At 48.0% G+C, this 20,332-nt stretch overlaps 1 protein-coding gene across 2 annotated transcripts in view; it reads left to right on the top strand.

The window, feature by feature from the left end:
* Positions 1 to 20,332, top strand: part of LOC147683192 (collagen alpha-4(VI) chain-like) — a 115,295-nt gene that overhangs the window by 49,296 nt on the left and 45,667 nt on the right. For both annotated transcript variants that reach the window (XM_086943687.1, XM_086943686.1), the window contains exon 3: positions 7,085 to 7,816. In XM_086943687.1, the coding sequence (XP_086799813.1) occupies positions 7,085 to 7,816 (732 nt within the window). The remainder of the gene's footprint in view (positions 1 to 7,084; positions 7,817 to 20,332) is intronic.

Below are 20,332 nucleotides of genomic sequence, written 5' to 3'. Positions count from 1 at the left end.
CTCCCCCTACCGTGGCTATGGAAGAGGGAACATACTGTGCTGTGGTGGTAAGGGCAGCTGAAACCCTGGGCCTACAGCTCCCTTCATTGGCAGTCAGGACTAATCTACTGATGGAGGTGCTTCAACTGGCGTCGACTTCATCTGAGCCGCTTTCGCCGTTCAATGAACCCTCATTAACATCCTTCTGGGCGTCTGGTCCAAGCCCAGCACAGGGGCTCCTGTGGATCATCCGTCGCCACCACCCAAATCCGGACGACCCAGTTTTCCTCACCCAAACACCCTTCCCCAGATCTAAGGGTGTATTCCCTTCTGCTCCCCCAGATAGAGACTCCAAAAGGCTGGATCATCTTGGGAAGCATATTATCTCTTCCTCCAGCATGGCATAAATGCTCCCATACCATCCAGGATATGGTTGCGCAGGTGCTGCCTCAGTGCCCGGATGAGGCCTGGGCCGTTCTTTCCCAAGCATTGGTGGATGGGAGAGATGCAGCCAAATTTATGATTTGTTGTGGACTGGATACTACCGACTCACTGGGCAGAGCGATTGCCACGTCAGTAGCCCTTCAGAGCTATGCTTGGTTGAGGATGTCTGGCTTTTCAGGGGGATGTCCAGGCAACTCTACAGGACATGCCCTTTGATGCCCATCGCCTTTTTGGTGCCAAGGCAGACTTGGCACTGGAGCGCTTAAAGGATTCACGAGCTACGGCCCGGTCATTCGGCCTCACAGCGATAACCCATCCACCACAGTCTGTTTTTCGCCCCTTTTGGTGCTATGGGAGGGGCACCCCAACACCTCCAGCCAAGACCAGGCACCAGTTCATGCAAGTTACTCAGTCTCAACGCGGACGTGGGACCCAGCGACATCGGTCTAGGGGGCAGCGGGCGGGCCAGTCCACCCTTCCCACCCCTGCAGCCGCCTCCAGACCTTCCTAGTCCGGCCTTCCAGGGCCATCAGAAGCCAGTAGGCGGCAGAATTCGCCATCACCTCCCCCACTGGCAAATCATCACATCAGATAGGTGGGTTTTGCAAATGGTCCAAAGGGGCTACTCCCTCCCCTTCGAGACTACCCCTCCCTCCACGCCATCATCTCTCGATCGCATGTTGGAGGATCATTTGGCACTTCTCTGCCAGGAAGTTGTGGCTCTCTTGACCAAAGGAGCCATTGAGAGCATTCCTGGGCAAGAATTAGGTTGTGGTTGCTATTCCTGGGGTTCACTATCAATGTGCCGAAGTCACACATGACTCCCTCTCAGACGGACCTTTTCATCAGAGATGTTCTGGACACAGTGAAGGTTCGGGCCTATCCTCCAGAGCAGTGAGTCCAGGATATTCAGGGTATGATACCAATGTTTCAGCCTCTATCCCGGATTTCAGTGAGAATGACCCTGAGGCTGCTGGGCCTCATGACCTCCTTCATCCTGCTGGTGGATCATGCCAGATGGCATATGCGGGCTATGCAGTGGGACCTGAAGTTCCAGTGGGTGCATCATCAGGACAATCTTTCCAACTATGTCCAGATCTCGGAGGGGACTGCGCAACAACTGCAGTGGTGGCTCATGAACCAAGCTTGGGTCAGATGCAGATCCCTCTCCCTTCCCCAACCAGGCCTCACAGTGGTGACAGATGCATCACTCCTGGGATAGAGCGGCCATCTGGGAGAGGCAGAGATCAGAGGCATCTGGCACTGAAGGCATTCCTTCCCTCTCTGAAAAGGAAAGTGGAGCAGGTGTTCACAGACAACACCACTGCAACAAACAGGGTGGGTGGGGCCATGGACCTTATGTCAAGAGGCTCTTTGTCTCTGGACATGACTGGAACATCAGGACATGACCCTGGTGGTTCAACACCTGGCATGTTCATCGAACGCCAGGGCGGACAAACTCAGCCACCGGTGCCTGGTGGGTCACAAATTACATCTTTACTCGGAGGTGGTGCAAGGTCTTTTTCAGAGATGGGGAGAGCATTGGTTAGATCTGTTAGCCACCAATGAGAACGTGCAATGTCAGCAATTCTGCATGTTGGAATTCCCAAGGCAGCACTTGCTCGGCGACGCTTTACATCGCAAGTTGAACTGCAGCCTCCTGTATGCCGTTCCTCCTGTACAACTTCTGCCCAGAGTGCTGAAGAAGATCAAGCGCAACTGGACTCGACTCATTTTTGTGGCTCCAGACTGGGCACGAAGAGTCTGGTACACAGAGCTCCTGAGCATGGCCATCGATCCTCGACTCAGATTGCCTCTTCAGGAGGATCTTCTGTCTCAGCAGCAGGGGAGGGTTCTTCTCCCGAACCTGTCCAGCCTCCACCTCCTTGCGTGGAGATTGAGCGGGGACAGTTGACAGCGTTTGGCCTCCCTCCCGAAGTCTGTAACGTCATCTTGGAAGCCAGGCGCCCCTTCACTAAGACGGTATACGCCTATTGATGGAACAAGTGTGTGGCATGGTGCACAGCAAAGGCTGTGGATCCCCTTTCTGCCCCTCTTTCAGAGATCCTATTGTACATACATTATTTTGGCCCAGCAGGGCTCTGCCCTGGGCACTCTCAAGGGCTATCTTTCAGCGATCTCTGCTTTCCTTCAGCTTTCAGATCAGCCATCTTTGTTCAAGTCCCCTATTGTTCAGAGATTCCTCAAGGGCATTACTAATCTCTTTCCTTCTTCTCCTTTCGTAATGCCCCAGTAGGACATGAACCTGGTCGTAACCTAACTTATGTATGCTCCCTTCGAGCCTCTTCACAACTATCCTTTCAGGCTCCTCACTCTGAAGGCAGCTTTCCTTCTTGCCATCACCTCTGCTTGCAGAGTGAGTGAGCTCCAAGCTCTTTCTTCTAAGCCCCCTTTCATCACTGTGCATACAGACAAAGTGGTGCTTAGGACAAGGCCTTTGCTCCTTCCCAAAGTGGTAACACACTTTCACATTGGAAACCATTTCTTTGTCCACCTTTTTTCCACCTCCACACCCTTCCAAAGAGGAGGAGAGACTCCACCGTCTGGACCCCAAGAGTGTGCTATCTTTCTACCTTGATCGCACGAAAGATTTCCAGGTGGACGATCAACCCTACGTTGGCTATGTGGGTGCCAAGAAAGATCGGGCCGTTCATTAGCGGACCATCTCTAGATGGGTTGTCCTTTGTATAAAAATCTGCTACGCTTTGGCGAAGAAGGAACCTCTGGTGGGGCTCCATGCTCATTTCACCAGAGCTACAGCGGCCACCACTGCTCTTGCTCGTGGAGTTCCACTCCCTGACATCTGTCAGGCAGCCATGTGTGCAACCTTTTCACATGTTTACCAGACATTACTCCCTGAATAGGCGAGTCTGGAGGGACAGCTATTTTGCACGTTCTGTCCTCCAGGATTTTCTGGTGTTGGTATTGCTGAAGTATCTATTCTAAGTTGAGGAATCTATAACTAACAGTTTCTTTCAGATGAGCAAGTTACTTACCTTCGGTAACGATGTTTCTGTAAGAGACATATGTTAGTTATGGATTCCTTACCGCCCCCAGCCTTCCTCCCCGCTCTGCGAACTGACTTCTAGGGATAGGGATTCCCTTGCAGGGCCCAAGTTTAGCACACCAGTCGTTAGTGTCTTGCATGGCTCTGCGCTTCTGGTGTGGAAAGTCGTGTCAGAACTGATGTCAGCATGCAGGGGCAGCGTCTATATAGACACCTCAATGTCATCCCGGCGAACACAATGCGTAGTCGACCAACGCACATGGGTACTGCTAAGAAAGAATTCTACGGATCCAGTCTGATGACTTGGGTAATTCTAAGGTAAGAAAATTATAACTAACATATGTCTCATAGACAATAGTCGTTACCAAAAGTAAGTAACTTGTCCGTCATTAAATGAGACACACGGGAATAAAATAACACAGATTTTTATTTAAGTGAAGTCACAAAGCTCATCAGACTAAGATAATGACTTTTGGAGATAGGGATTTTTATAGAAATAGAAAATACAGTTGAATAATGTTTTTTGAGGAATGAGCCTCAAACGCGGGAATGTTATCCTATAGATATAGAAATCCTTGCAAACTGCCTACAGGGTTCTTCTGCTGAACTTAAGGGGCTTAAGGACCAAGGTCCAAGAAACCACCAGAAGTTCGGTTTTACCTGCCCTGGTGTGTCTGGGTACAGAGGTGCTGGTAACATTGGTAACCTTGTTCACTGTGTGGTAAAGTAAATGGAGAAGTACCTGCAAAAAGAAAGGCTACAAGTGGGGACTGTGGGGATCAATCCAGCAGAACTCAAAGGGAGGCTTGACTCTTGAGGGTCTCTGCAGCACGAGCACACATTTTGTTTACGTGGACCCTGGCTTGAGGGCTCGGGTGCAAAGGTGGTTTGTCCAGTGGGCCGCTTGAGTCAGAGGCTCTCATTTGGTTTTGGTGACCTGGAGAGAGGGAGAAAACAAGGCTGCAGGGCCACTCTCTGTGATGACCTTGGAGATCCTGATGTCCCTCGTTGGCAGGTTGGTGGTGTCCTGGCTGAACACTAAACAATTCTTGATGCTTGCAAGGGCTCAGTACTCCAGGTATTGGTGTAGGGAGACTCCAGTAAGGCTCGCGTCTCATGAGTTGATGAAGCGGCGGGGCTGACCTTCTGGACTCTCGATGACTTCCTCCTGGTGAGTTGCTCCCTCGGTGGACCCAATAGTCAGCAAAATGGTGAACCGGGCAAATGCGGTTGGTGCCTGTAGATGCAGGGAGATGGCTTCTCCACCTCAAGAGAGAAGCTCCTTGGTCAGCAAAGTACTGGACACTCCTCCACAGGTTTAGGGAGGCTGCTCAGTGGCAGGGCGAGTCAGTTCTTGCAACTGAGGGAGAGCAGCTGCCAGGCAGAGTTTGGCGCCGATTTAGGTGCTGGTCCACAATTCTTGCATTGTTGGCTCTTCTTTGTCCTTCTTTTGTTCCCTGGTAGACACATCTGTGTTCCTGGTGTCAGGGGGTGACATAAATACTGAATTTAGGAGTGTTAAGGGGAGTGTAAAGTAGTAACCAATGGGCTGCCTACCCCTGGGGTGACTACATCTCCTTTATGGCCACTTCCTATGGAGAGTGGGCATAAACCTGAACCAGAGTTTCTAGTTGCACCAAAAATAAGATGGTGGAACCCATCTTCGAGTGTCCACTTCAGGTGGCCTCCTTAGGGGGTGTGCCTAGCCTGATAGTCCAACACGTCTACTGAATAGCTCATTTTTCCTTCTGTTCTGGTGCCAAATTGGGCACAGGGAAGGGGGTGATATTCTCTGGGTCTGGATGAAGCTTGGGTCACATATTAAAGGCAGTAGAGGCTTTTAAGTCTCTAGCCTTGGTATGCTAATGCACTAGCCATCCTGCTGGAGGAGCTGTGATCACCTTCCTCTGGAGAAGGCATTGCTCCTGACATCTGAGAGCGTTGGTCCTCCCAAGCAGGGGATCAGAAACTCATCTGTGGGGGCAGGCTGGAAGAGTTCAGTTAGCCATTACACCATATGACTGGTAGGTTTCATGGGGTACCTCTGAGGTCATGTCATAATACATCCAACTCTGGCATTAGTGTGGATTTATTAAGACAAGATGTTTGATGCCAGACACCATTGGTTTTAGTGCAGCCATCATGTTTCTGGGTAACTCATGGCCAGTGCCCAGTGCATGTCCTTAAGATGGTTGCCTGCTCACTTGCAATATCTGGTAATGGAACCAGACATCACAGGGGCATATGCTCATGCAGATGTGCCCTCAAACATATTAGAATGCACATTGCATTAGGGCTCTAAGGCCTGCTGTAAGGGTGACTTACCCATAGTATATGCAGTGTACATGGGCATAGGACACAGGAAGTGTGCCATGTTGTGTTTTCAAAAGGGTTTGCACCATTTCATGCATCCTGCTATGGCAGGCGGCATGCAGTTTTTGTTTGGGTCCCCTTGGGTGGCATAATACATGCTGCAGCCTATATGGACCCTCTTTAGTACCCATGCTCTGGGTACCAGAGGTACCATTTACTAGGGACTTACAGAGGTTCTAAAGTCCTTGCCAATTGAGTAACACTTGACATTTACCTTGTTTTAGGGAAAGAGCACTGGCACTGAGGGTCTGGTTAGCAGCGACCCAGTGCCCTTTCAGTTGAAGAGAATCAGTAGTAGGGCAAAAAGTGGGGGTGACCATGTAAAAAAGGGCACTTTCTTAAACTGACGCCAAGGCACAGATGTAGCGCTTATATGCAGCTCCAATTCTGGGGCACTACGGAGCCAGTGTGGAGCTACACGGCATCACCTAACGGTGCTTGAGAGAATTTCTCTAGAGGTGTTTTCAATCCAGACTGGCCCCAAGGGTGTATTTTAAGGTGAGGAATGAGCAGATACAGTATCTACCAGACCATTGCCAAAGATAAGTAACTTAGTTGTAGTGTCTCGTAAGACATTCTCCAAAATCTCTTTACCATCCTCCTGACAATGTGAATTTGTTCTTTTCTATTATTTATTGGAAAAGACAGTGGCTGAATGGGTTTTTAGTGCATAGTGTATATTTTTTCATTTGCCTACACAGAGCATAGGATGTGAAGCAAATGACTGTGGGACCAGTGTTTCAGGACTGTAAAATCCCAGAAATCTGCCATTTGGGTCCCTGAGCATAAAACTGTTCTTATTGCATACTATATTACAATAATGATCATCAAAAGTTTAGAATGTGTGTGTCTGGCCATTATACTGCTATTAGTACATGTTATCACATAATAATCAACCCATGCAGAAAACGTTTGCTTGTGCATTGCATTATTAATACAGTACTGCATGTTTTTACACAATAACAAACATGAAATATGTAATTTGTTTGTACGCTGTACTATCTTAACCTCATCACCTGTGTTTCTGCCAGTGCTTGGATACCACAAAACTGTAAAGTTCTACATAAAGATATAACTCTCTCTCTGAGAGCTAACTACTATGGAACGATTTGCAGAGTGTGTTCTTCTGGTTGCTTCCTATTACCCAAGTGCTGCATCTTGAGAAAGTGGATTTTGATGGTTCAATGCTCTGTTGTCTTCTCTTGTGCGATTCTGAACATCTTCCTATTGATTAATCTGTAATCTCATTTTGTCACTCAGATATTTGTCAACCCGGAGACTGCCTGAATAGGACAGTACCAAACCCGCTGCGTTTGCCCATGGACTTGCGTCTTTTGGTGGATACCTCCTTCAACTCACCCTCTGTCAGTGCTGAAATGGTGTCTCGCTTCCTTGGCACTGTTCTGGATAGTCTAAGGATCTCCCCTCACCCCAAGTACCCTGGAAACACCACCAGAATCTCCTTTCTCCAAACTGGATCTCAGAGGTGGGCCATGAGACTCCGTACACTTTCAGGAGAGAAACCTTTGGAAAATCGTCTTTCTGAAGAGGACCTTTCGGAAAATGACTCTTTAGAGTTTGGCTTTACCCAACACATAACACGAGAGGATATGAAGCATCACATGCAGAAGACTCTAAAACCTTGGCCCAACATACTCCCTCTGACAGGTGCCTTGGAATGGGCAGTAGAGATTGGCTTCCCGCATGACTATCCTGGAAGATTGAGGGGCCTTTTGGTAGTACTTACGGGAGGCACCGGGCATTGGGAGCAGGAGAAGCATATGGCTCTTGCTAAGCTTACTGACTGCAAGGATGTCATCTTGTTCATTTTACTGCTTGGAGAGAGAGCAGTAGCTGAGGACATGGAGGCATCCCTCGCTGGACTGGGCATTGCCCCATGGAAGTACCACATGCTGCAGTTGCCGCTGACATTGGAGCCAGAGATAGAGTATGCAAGGAGGACAGTTGTGGCGTTTTTCCGGCGAGTATTAGGTGAGTATTTGATGGTGCTGCTAGAACCAAAAGATCTTGAAGAGCATAGAACACACAATCCATTAACATAGTAGTATTTATTGCCTAGCCATGTTATTCCAGAGGGGTAATTGTCCTTTGAAAATGAGATCAAACTTTGGGACTAGGAGATGGTTCTGCCCTGAGATTAGGGGAGTGTTCCAAATCATGATGGAGTGGGTCCCAACATCTCAGCTAAATAGGGGGTATCAGATCTCTATATAGTAACACAGATCGTATTTCTTCAGCTATAATTTTTGAGGTAAGCTGCCCACACTTCCTCCATCAATCACTATACGGTTTGTGCCACTTTATTTCATAGTCAGTATTTTTATTTATTTATGCATTTTTATGTAGCACAAACCAGACCCACATGTGTTTTAGAGTGCTTTACTAGGTAGAAAATGAGTACAAAACAAAACTATTTATGAAGGAAGTATTAGAGAATAAACACAATGGATGTTCAGTAGAATACATAGCATAAAGAATATTTACAAAGCTACCAATAGAAAGCACAAACAATACTGATAAGTGAATCTTCTGTCAACAAGAGCAGACAAGGCTAAATTAAAAAGAGGGCCCTGGCTGACAGTTAAAAAAGTGAACATAACATTACTATTGGAGTGAAACATGTAAAATGGACTGTTGATAGTCTGATATCGAAGCTAGCATTGCCTTTCTTTTGTCCCCAAGACAATGCACAATTGTAGTGACTAGTTTTATTAAAATTAAAATGCATTGTCTTCAGACAGTTTTATTTTAGAACATTATCCAAACTATCGTTAATTGTTTTTTATCAAAAAAATTTGAAGTAGAAAATTAATTTGATTGCTGTCTAACATAATACTGTACAGCCAAAAATTAATTTGTAACGCAAAAGATGACATAACACCCAAATGAATAATATGATTGAGACGTCTAGCTGCAGATTCCTTACCTTAAAAATATCCCCAGGTGTCAGACTGGATCCAGAAAAGTTTTGTGAGCAGTACACCTGTGTTTCCGAAGGTGGCTTCCTTGGGCTCCGCCTGGGGTTGTCAGCTTTCCCTTCGCCAGACTTTATGTGCGTGGTGCCTATATAGGCGCAATCCCAGCACGCTGACGTCAGTTCTTTTCTTTCTGCGCCAGTCAGCGCAGAACCAGAGAGAGCTACCACAAGTCAATATTTGACTTTTGTCAAATTCTTTTTTAAGAATCTTCTCCGGGTGTGGCAGGGATGCCCACTAGGAAAGCCGGTTTCTAGTCCGTTGGCTCATGTTATCGATAGATGTTGGCGATGGACCTGTATCTTGTTTACCTCTGGCAAAGACCTGGACCAACTGCCACTCAATATACCCCAAGGCCTTGAGGAAGCAGTCCCTCAAGTTCTTTACTGCTCGACATGCGATTCCAGAACGGTCTTGAGGAGAGTCCTGAGATAGGTCGCGGAGACCAAGATCATTGCTGCACTCAAAGTTGTCAGGGCATTCGGGAAAGTCCCACAAGACAGAAAAGAATAAGAAGTCATTAAGGTGTTCAGCTTTGCCCCATTCGTCACGGTCTTCAGACAAAATGAGGGAGCGCCGTATTTCGAGGTCTGACTCCACGGTTGCTCTGCGCCTGGGCCAGATCCATGTCTCCCTGAGTTTCAGAGAGCCCAGTAACCTCCTCCCTACTGTGTGAGATTTATGAGGCCATGCATCTCATATTTGGGGGGCCCATCCCTGCTGGTGCTACTTCGCGTGGTTTGGTAGGTGCATCTGCTGGTTCCCCACTGGCAAGTCCACCCCAGCACCTGTCAGGCCCGTTGGATACACAAATGCTTCTGGTGCCACTGGCGCCCTCCGGAGGCACCAGCCCCATTCTCATCCCCGACTCCGACATGGAACCAGAGAAGTGTCTTCCGACGCCCACTCTGGTGCCAACTAGAACGATGCCTTCCAGCCGGAGTCTGAGACGTATTCCTTTGGGTTAGGACTTGGGGAGGATTGAGAGTGGTCGCTGGACCCTGAAGAATACCAGCCCCTAGACCCAAATGCGGACTGGTGTGAGGATTTGATGAAGGCCAGTGGACTGAACACCTCCCCAGATATTGGCATGCTTTCTCCTCCTACAGTGCCTTACTATAGTTGTGAGAAGGGCAGCTGAGGTCCTGGACATTCAGTAAACCATGGTGGCAGTCAAAATCAACGTCTTGACAGATGTACTTCAGCTGGGAGTGACTGATTCTTCCTTTTAATGAAGCCCTTACAGATGTCCTGCTTGGGACCTGGTCCAAGCCCAGCACAGGGGCTCCTGGGAACAAGACAGTTGCCCGCTACCACCTCTCCACTGCAGGGAAACCCCCAGTTTCTCAGGAAACACCCTACCCCAGAGAGATTAGTCATCCAATCCTCCACTTTCTGTGTACATCCTGGTGTATTCCTTACCGCCCCACTTTGTAGGGAATCCAAGAGGCTGGATACCTTAGGCAAAAATATGTTTTTTTCTACAAGTTCGGCACTGTGGTCCTTGAACACTGCATGCCTTTTGGGCTGTTACTCCCTTGCTCTATGGGATATGGTTGTCTAGGTGCAGCCCAGAGTTCAGAAGGAGGTTTGGGCCACACTTTCCCAAGCCATTGCTGACAGGAGAGATGCAGATAAGTTCACGATCAGATGTGGACTGGATACCGCCGATTCACGAGACAGAGAGGTTTCGTGGACGGTGACCCCATGGGTCTGGCAGCCAGAGGTTGGGCCATCCACCCCCTCCGGCAGCCCCAGCCTCAAAACCCCTTTAGTTTGCCCTCTTGCTATCATGGGCACCCAGTGGGAAGCAGGATAAGTGATCCCCTGTCTCACTGGAACTCTATAACATCAGACCAATGGGTTTTTCAAATTGTCTGGAGAGGCTACGCCATCCCCTTAGTGACCGCTTCTCCACCCATACTTTCCAATTGTAACTGGCTGGCAGAGAACACTCTTGACTGATAGAGCCCGTAGTGAGGGTGCCGATGCCAGAAGCAGGTCCTGGTTGTTATTCCCACTACTTTCTGGTATTAAAAAATGCCAGAGGCCTTCATCCTATCCTAGACTTACGCCCTCTCAACTTCGGCACACTGATCGTGAACCCCAGTGAATGCAGGAGGTCCACCGTAGTCTGGAGGTGGGAGTCAACAGCCTGGGGCGAGCCCACCTTCAACAGCCCTTCATCCAGATAGGGGAAGGCTGGCACCCTAGATCTCCACAGATGAGCTGCAACCACCTCCATCACCTTGGTGAAGACCCGAGGGGCACTGGTGAGGCCAAAAGGGATCACAGCAAACTGAAAGTTATTGTGGTCCACAGTGAACTGCAGGTAATGCCTGTAGGTAGGACAAGAATGTGGAAACATGCGTCTCGCAAGTCCAACACTACCATCCAGTCTACCAGATCCAGGGCAGACAGTACCTGAGCAAAAGTAAGCATTTTTAATTTTTCTTTCTTGAGGAAGAAATTGAGAGAGAGCAGATCGAGGATAGGACGACTGCCTCCATCCTTCTTGGATATGAGAAAGAAGCAGGAATAGCAACCTATGACCCACTATGACACTCTCTCTGTGACTCCTTTGGCCAAAGGAACTGTCACTTCCTGGTGGCGAAGGAATAAGTGGCTCTCCGTCAGCCTGTCGAAGGTAGGTGGTATTGGGGAGGTAGTCTTTAAGAGGAGAGATTAGCCCCTTCGAACAATATTCAAAACTTACCTGTCCAATGTTATGGAGTACCAATGGGGCAGGTGGTGGCGAATCCTTCCGCCCACTGGGTATTCATGATGATAAACGGGTAGACTAGGAGGGTTTGGAGGCTGTAGTTGAAATGGGGGTGGTAGAATGAACCGACCACTAGCTTCCCGGCCCAAGCAGCCGATAGGAACCACATCCACTGCACCACAGAGGACGGAAATTTTGAGTGCTGCAGTGGTTGCATGCCCCTTCTTTGGCCATGAAAGGAGCAAAAGGCAGATTGTGGGGACGAGGGACCATAGAAAGGTTCAAGTATCCGTTGGTAGCACTGCTGTCCTTAAACCGCTCCAGCACCTAATCCGCCTTGTCTTCAAAGAAACGTGAGCCATCAATGTGCATGTCCATGAATGATGACCAGACATCTCCAGACAAACTAGTAGTCCTCAACCAGGCATGGCGTCCCAGGGCCACTGGCAACAAAACCGCTCTGCCTAGTGAGTCGTTGTGTCTAGTCCACATCTAATGGTGAACTTAGCTGCATCCCTCCCGTCAGCAAGACCATGGTAGAGCACAGCCCGGGCCTCCCCCAGGACAATAGGCAGTACCTGCGCAATCATATCCCACAGAGCATGGGAATAGCAGCCCAAAAGGCAAGCGGTATTCACTGTCCGCAATGCCAGGCTGGTGGACAAAAACATCTTCTTGCCTAAATTGTCCAGCGTCTTAGATTCCTGATCCACCAGGACAGTTGGGAATGCTCCAGGATTTACATATGAAGTGGAGGATTAGACTACCAAGCTCTCCGGGGTAGTATGTTCAGTGAGGAATTCTGGGTACCCTGGAGCAGGGTGGTAGCAGCCTGTCCTGTTGTACTGTTCACGGGAGTCCCTGTGCTGGACTTGGGCCAGGTCCCAAGAAGGACATCAGCAAGTGGCTCATTAAATGGGAGAAATGGTTAGGAAGGGGACACTCCTGACTGAAGCACTGCCATCAAAACATAAGTCTTGACTGTCACCGAGGGCAAGCTAAGGTTCAAGGCCTCAACCGCCCTTCGCACCCCCATTGTGAATTATGCTCACTCCTCCATGGCCATGGTAGGGGGAGAAATCATGCCAGTATCTGGAGAAGTATCCACTCTGCTGGTATTCTTCAGGGTCCAGTCACCCCTCCCATTCCTTCCCGAGTCCTAGCCCGCAGGAATAGTGCTCAGCCTCTGGCCTGGAAGACATGGCTCCATTCAGTGCTAGAGCCGGGGATCAGAATGGGGTTGGCACCGGGGAAGGTTGAGATATCATGACTAACGCAGATCTGGATCCAACTGTGGATCCTTAGGGCCCGACTGGAGCCACCAGTGTGGATCCAGCAGGGACCACTCCCAAACCAGAGGGCCCACCAGAGATAACTGGCCGCTCAAATATGAGGCGCATAACACTCTTGTATTTGAGTGGGTGTAACTCCAGCTCTGGTAATGCAGGGAGGCACAGTGTTGGCCAGACGCTGGCTCAACTGCTGAGCCAGGCCTCGAGGAGCGCTTCCTTACCTCGTCATCTGATGGATTTACCCACACGGCTCAACGACTTGGAGTGGGGGGATGACTGAAGACTCTGTGACCGCTCTCAGGACTTTCTTCTCATATGAGACCTCTAGCGTTGTGGCATCGTACGTCGAGCTGCCAGGACCTTGAGGGATAGCTCTCTCAAGGCCTTCAGTTTCATGGCACGGCAGTTCAGGCAGGTCCCCAGGTCATAATCCATTTGAGGCACCATTGACAAACAAGTTACGGGTCGCCACCGACATCTTCCGGTGACAGGTGCCACAGGGCTTGAAGCTGGATTTCTTGGATGCATCCCTGCCACAACAGGAGGTAAGACCAAAAAAAGACTTTAACAAAATTTCAAAAAAAGAACAGCCACCAAAAAGAGACTAAGTGGTAGCTCTTCCCAGATACATGCTGGCTGGCGCTGAAAGAAAATAAGTAAGTTAATGCAACTGGGGATAGATAGAGTCTCTACCAGATAAGGCATTACAGAAGGTAAGTAACTTGTTCATCAACATGCCAAAGTCACACCTGACTCCTTCTCAGACGCTCTCTTTCATCGGAGCTGTTCTGGACAAGATGCAGTTGTGGGGCTCTCCTCCCGAACTGCAAGTCCAGGATATTCAGGCTTTAACACCGATGTTTCAGCCTCTATTTTGGGTTTCGGTGAGACTGAGTCTGAGGTTGCTGGGCCTCTTGGCCTCCTACATCCTGCTTGTAACACATTCCCGCTGGTATATGCGGGATCTACAGTGGGGCTTGAAGTTCTGCTGGTTGCAGCCTCAGGGTAAGCTCTCTGGTATCCCGAATGGTTGAGCATGGCCATCGGTCCTCTAATCGGGCTGCCCTTCTGACAGGATCTTCTGCTGCAGCAGCAGGAGAGGTTCCTCCTCCGGAATCTTCGATGTTCTCTTGGCAGCCAGGCTTCCCTCTGCTAAGACTGTGTATGCCTGCCCTTTGGGGTAAGTTTGTGGCACGGTGTACAGAGAAAGAGGTTGACCCTCTTCCTGCTCCCATCTCTCAGGTCCTTCTCTTTGTCCTTTGTCTCGACCAGCCGTGCTCTGCTCGGGGGACCCAAAAGGGCTATTTTTCTGCCATCTGCGGTTGCCAGAGCAGCCATCCCTCTTGAAAGCCCCTATTGTAAATATATTCTTCAAAGGGTTGCAACACGTTTCCACCTTCGCCCTTCATCATGTGACCTTATTCTTGGCCTCACTTTTCTAATGTGTGCTCCCTTTGAGCCTTTACATAATTGTCCCCTCAGGCTCCCTACCACCTAGATGGCCTTCTTGATGGCAATTACATCTGTCAGGAGGGTCAGTGAGCTTCAGGCTTTGTCATCCATGCCACCATACCTGAACATCTACCCAGACAAGCTGGTTCTATGGACTAGAGCCTACTTTCTGCCAAAATTCATCACTCCCTTTCATGTAGTACAGTCCATTATTCTGCCTATTTTTACGGTCCGCCACACCCTTCCAGCGACTTCACCGGCTGGACCCAAAAAGAGCACTGTCATTCTACCTTGACAGCACACAAGAGGTCGGGGTGGATGACTAACTCTTCGCGCGGTATGTTGGAGCGAAGAAAGGACGGGCTGTGCATAAGCAGACCATCTCCCCATGGATCGTGCTCTGTATGCATTTCTGCTATGCTTTGATCAAAAAGCAACCTCTTGAGTGTTTGTCTGTTCATTCCACCAGATCAAAAGCTATGACCATTGAGGTGCATGTATTGTTCCGGTTCTGGATCTCTGCCAGGCTGCAACATGGACTTCCTTGCACAGTTCATTAAACTCTACTACCTGGACAGTCAGGTCCATCAGGACGGGAACTTAGCTAATTCAGTCCTACAGGACTTCCTCATATGAAATTGGTCTGCAGACCCACCTCCAGGCAGTTATTCCTTGGGTATCTGTCTGCAATCGGATTTCTAGGGACATGGCTTTCCCCCTTTCAGGGCCATAGTTTTCCACACCAGTAGTCAGTGTTGTACGTGGTTCCATGCTCCTAGCGTGGAAAGTCATGAAAAGAAACAGACATCAGTGCGCTGGAGTGGTGCCTATATAGGCATTACACACATCACTTCCGGTGTGGGCGATGACGCCACACCGAGCTAAATGATGCCACCTACCAGCGCACAGAGATACTGCTATAGAAATATTTTCGGATCCAGTCTGATGCCTGGAGATCATTTAAAAAGTGAGGCGTCTGTGGCTAGATAGATTCTTTACCAGATATGGCGTTACTGAAGGTAAGTAACTTTTTCTTCAGGAACATGATCATTATTTAATCGAAGCGTCCCCAACTGCTCTATTAGAAACAGGAGGTGGTGATGTATATAGGGGACTCCATTCATTCATAGCCGCTTATGCGTTGTTTTTTTTTTTTAATTATGGAAATTGTGCAAGACTGCTGCTTATGTGCCCTCATTTTTAACCCCTTTGCTGCTGGCGCGTTTCCGCCGCTGTGCGGTAAACAAATAAATAGGGCGGGCCGTGACGAACCCCAGCCGTCATCAGCACACGAGCACCACGGAGAGTGACGGCTGGGCTTCGTCACCAGCATGCAAGGGGTTAAAAAGCAGCATTTTAATTCAAAGTGTTTATGTGTAAAATCAACTCAACTTTTGAAGATCCCATACTTATCTGTCAGCCTTGCGCATGGTGATGCAGTTTGACACTAAAATAATCTGCAGTCATGTTTTTTAGTGTCTAGTTTTAATACACTGGTTGCCAGGTGCGTTAGTAAGGATAAGGGCGGGTTGGCACTCCATGCACAGATCTAGCAAGGACTGCTCTCTCAGTGGGTTTAAGGCCAGACTTAAATACTGCAGAGGCATTTAGAACACACTGGGTTTTGCTACTCTGCTTTTTCACACACAGCAGCAGCTATAATAGAGTGTTGTCTACCACAATATCAAGTGCAGAATATCAACTACGACTATGGCATCAAGGTAAGCATATATATAGGTACGTATAGATTTATTATTTTTAAATCCACCTTTGTGAACCTTAAAGACATATGCATCTTCACAATATGTAGATGTTGACATTCAGAAACATAAACCTATGATTACCTATATATTCTTATCAAGACAATACTGCTACAGGGTGATATTGCTACATAGAAACCTATAGATTCCTCTCCTTTTCTTTATGAATATTCCCTAGGCATCAAACTGGATCCGGAAACTTTAAAGTAGTTCTCCTGCACACCAGTAGGTGTCATTGTGTGGCTGTGGAAGTGACAAACAGGACTGAATAAGTAGTCAGTTCCTTTCTTTCCACGCCTTCAGACGCGGATCTAACGCTGCTCTTTTCTCTTTTGTGAGATTTTTGTCCCAGTGTGCAGGGGAAATGTTACCTGCCAAGATGTAAATGTACAGGAATTTATATAGCGCAAATCACCGAGCGGTTTCTAAGCGCTTGCTTAGGGAACCCGTCCTGGTATTCCCCTGTGAGATAACCCCGGCAGGGTATCCGCAAGGTGAAAGCCAGGCATCCCGCCGCGAGGGGCCGTTGTGGAGATTAAGCAAGCTATTGCCCAGAGTCGCAGAGTGTGAATCCGTGAATCGAGTAGGCACCGGAGCGAGAATTGTCGAGTCCATGGACATTTTAGGACTCAAGACCCCGCCGAGCCGGGAATTGAACCCTGGTCCCGGGCTGACCTCTGCTTCCAGGTCTGCCTCCTCTAACAGACAACAGGGTTTAAACCATGTAGCAACTTTCACCAGCAGATGTCTGTGACAGACCCTCACAAGGCATGCCTTTGGTGCTTGGGGGTCAGAACATGACTCCCGGTAAATCAACAACTAATTCCAGATGAATCAAAAGACCATATTTACCACGAGGCAAAACTCTACGTCACCAAGCATTAGAAGACTTCATGGCGTTAGCAGTTGAAGTCAAAAGGAAGGTCCTGTTACCTCTGTCAAAGTAGTTCCTGCAACAGATTTTTATGATGGTCAAAGTCTTTAAGAAAGTCCAAGAAGAAACACAATAAATTGAAGCAGAAATGGGCTCCTTCCCACCACTCTTAAACTCCAGAGAAGGCGCAAGGACTTCAACATGCCTCCCGATCTCTTTAGGAGGTAATTCCAAGCCCGGTCCCAGTGCAAACCAAAATTTCTGGGTCTGACAGCAGCGTTACACCAATTAGAGGACTTTAGGGAGGTCATGATGTGCATCATCAGCACCTTCTGACACATTTTCGGGCCCCAAGGATTTGTAACACCCTCCAGTCAAATTTCCTCCAGCAGTTTCTCCCTTGGTGCCGTCTGTGCCCCTCAAACCTGCTTCAGTGCCAACCTCAGTTTCAGCACCACTCCATGCACGGGTTACTTCTGCATCAATGCTGGTGCCGAAGTCACCAGTGCCGGAAGACAGTCCACAACCCGTTGTGCTTTCCAACTCCAAGCTGAAACTGTCTCAATCTTTTCTGAGGCAGCATTCTGATTCCACTGGATGCCTCTCAGCAGCCCCTCTGATTTAACCCGTTGACCGCAGTGTGCATTCTGCAACGGCGCGGGCGATTTGATCAGTGGGCGGGGTTCAGATGCCCCCGGCCGACCTCCGCACACGCCCACCGCCTCATGGGATGGCCGGGGGCCGTACACAGCACCAAAGGGGTTAAACAAATTACCCTTACTATGCAGCAGAGCTCAGGCTTTATACCATATTTTTGGCTCCAACTCAGACAGTAATGATAATTTGGATGAAGGGTATGAATTTGTTCCACAATATGATGAGGACAATTGACATGAGGAAATGAAGGATGCATGTGTTGATGATACTTCCCCAGACTCTGGCCTTTTTTCTTTCCCCGGCCCTGCAACATAAGAAGGCACCTCCTTCACTGATGTTATGCCGAGGACAGAAGACATTCTTCCCACTATGAAGGTAAAGACTTACTGAGGTTCTCCAGCCTGGCCAGGCACCTATAGAACTTCAATAAAGACCTCACGGATATCCTCTTGGGATAAACGAGGCTCTGGACCTTCAGTCAACAGGCATGTTGTTCTTTGCCATAGACCCTCACCAGATGATCCTGATTTTCTCACACAACATCTCACTCCAGAAACGTTGCTGGTTCAGGCGTCCATATGTAAAGTGAATCCTAATGCATTCCCTCCAACCCCACCTGAATCTAAAAGAATAGAAACTTTAGGCAAGTGCCTTCCCTTCCCCCCCTACCCCCTCACCCAGGGGCACCCTCCCACAATACTAGTGGCATACGAAGATGCCTCCAATTTGTACTCGCCCCCTATCTGGGCAAAATTGCATCATTTTATTTGGATGTACTTATATCATCAATCAGAGAACTTACTTCAAAGGGTTCCCTAAGGTTATGCATTTTATTATTCCACATAACCCTTAAAGAGGCAGGGAATCGCAGGTTCGCCGTAGCGCCCAGGCTTCTCAACTCTTGTAGATATTTCCTTAATTCCCACTGCCTATCATGTGTGATGCGCGAAATGTCCGACCTGATGCGAAAGGAGTAGTCTCCCTTTTTGTATATACCTGCTTTAAGCCCTCCAGCAAGAATCTTTTCTTTAACTAGATATGACTTAAAGTTAACTAAGATCTTTCTCGGGGTCTTTCTCCATGGTCTCTTAGAAAAAGGATCTCGGTGGACTCTTTGAATGTCCTCTTCCAGAGCCCGTCTCTCAATATCTGGATGCAGCTCTCAAAGAAGAGAAATAACAAAGGACCTTATATCTCCTCCTTCAAGGTCCCTCAGTTCCCAGTCCTTATCAATTAAGCGAGTATTCTCTGATGTATTTTTGTTCACTTGATTTGAGAGGTCTTCGAAAGCAGTCTCCATTGCTTCGACTCTTTCCATAATATCGTTAATTGTTTCTTCCAAAGTCTCACACATTGTTTGTATACTTAGCTGGTTGCTTTCGGAGACAGCACATTTTTCTCTAACTTCCATTAACAAGGTAGCTAACAGATCTTCTGTGGACAGTTTCTCCACTTAATTAATCCCTGGCTCTCTCAATCCATCCCCCTGACTAGAAGACTGATCTGAGGGAGACTCAGGACTAAGGGTGGGCTGAGTATAAGTGTGGGTGCTGTCCTCTTCTAGCACTGCGAAAGGGGTGAACCTGTTTTCAAGTGATAAAATATTATTTTCCCCTTTCACCCCTCCTGCCTTTACTATACAGGGTTGTTTGTTAATCTTAGTAGGTGTAGAACTAGCTTCTGGACCCCTAGCCGCCATTACTAAAGAGGTAGGGGTAGAAAGTGGGCCCTGGATACGGTGGGAGGGATGAGTAGGCTGTGGGGACTGTGATTGTACCCTAACGTATGAACGGAGTGAGGATGTAATTCGAATACTGGTTGGTTTGTTTTTAGATGATCTTTTACCCACACTTAGTGGGGGTTTCCTGCTGCTGTTTTTTTATTTCGTGAGGAGAGAGAGCAGTCAGCAGATTCTGAAATTGTTTGTGCGGCCGGTGGGGTAATCTCCTTGACCACCCTGGAAAGGGCCTAAGATAGAGGTCTGCTTCTGAGTATATATCTATTTAACTTGCTGGAAATTATGGGTCAAGAGGTTAAATTGAATGTATCCTCGGTGATTTTTGGAGTGATCCCAGGTGGGGCGTTAAATTAAAGCCTTCTTAAAAACCAGAAAGCTCTCTTTTTTGTCCTAATTCTTTTGGCTCGGAAGGAATTATCGGCCATATGTATCATAGTTCCGTTTTGCGAATTCCAAATAGCGAATTTTAAGGAATCACTATTTGGAATTCGCAAAACGGTATGTATGTACAAAATCGCTGTTTCATAGCGATTCCTTACCATTCCTAATTTGCGATTATCAAATAGCTAATCGCAAATTACCCATTCATTTCTCTGGGCCAGGAGGCCCATAGGAATGAAGGGGGAATTTGCGATTAGCTATTTGCTAATCGCAAATTAGGAATATTTCAAGGGTGCAGGGGTGTCTCAAGAACACCCTGCTGCATCCCTGAAAATGACATTTGGGGGCATATGGCGCACATACATGCCCTAAGGGCATGTATGAGCGTCATATGGCACCTTTGTTTTTTAAAAAAAAAGCTTTTTTAAAAGAATTCGCAACTTACCACCAACTAGAAGTTGGTGGTAATTTGCGAATCCTTAATGGCATTTTTGGAATATTTTTTCTTTGATACATTGCATTTAAGGAATCGCATTTAAGGAATCGCAAAATTTGCGATTCCTTAAGTGCAATCGCAAAATAAGGAATAGCAAATTTTGCGATTCTTTATTTTGCATCAAACATGTAACATACATA

Source organism: Lissotriton vulgaris, chromosome 11 (assembly GCF_964263255.1).
Source record: "Lissotriton vulgaris chromosome 11, aLisVul1.2, whole genome shotgun sequence".
NCBI classification, from domain to species: Eukaryota; Metazoa; Chordata; class Amphibia; order Caudata; family Salamandridae; genus Lissotriton; species Lissotriton vulgaris.
The sequence above is the reverse complement of the archived record's forward strand: the minus strand, read 5'-3'. Positions and strand labels throughout refer to the sequence as shown.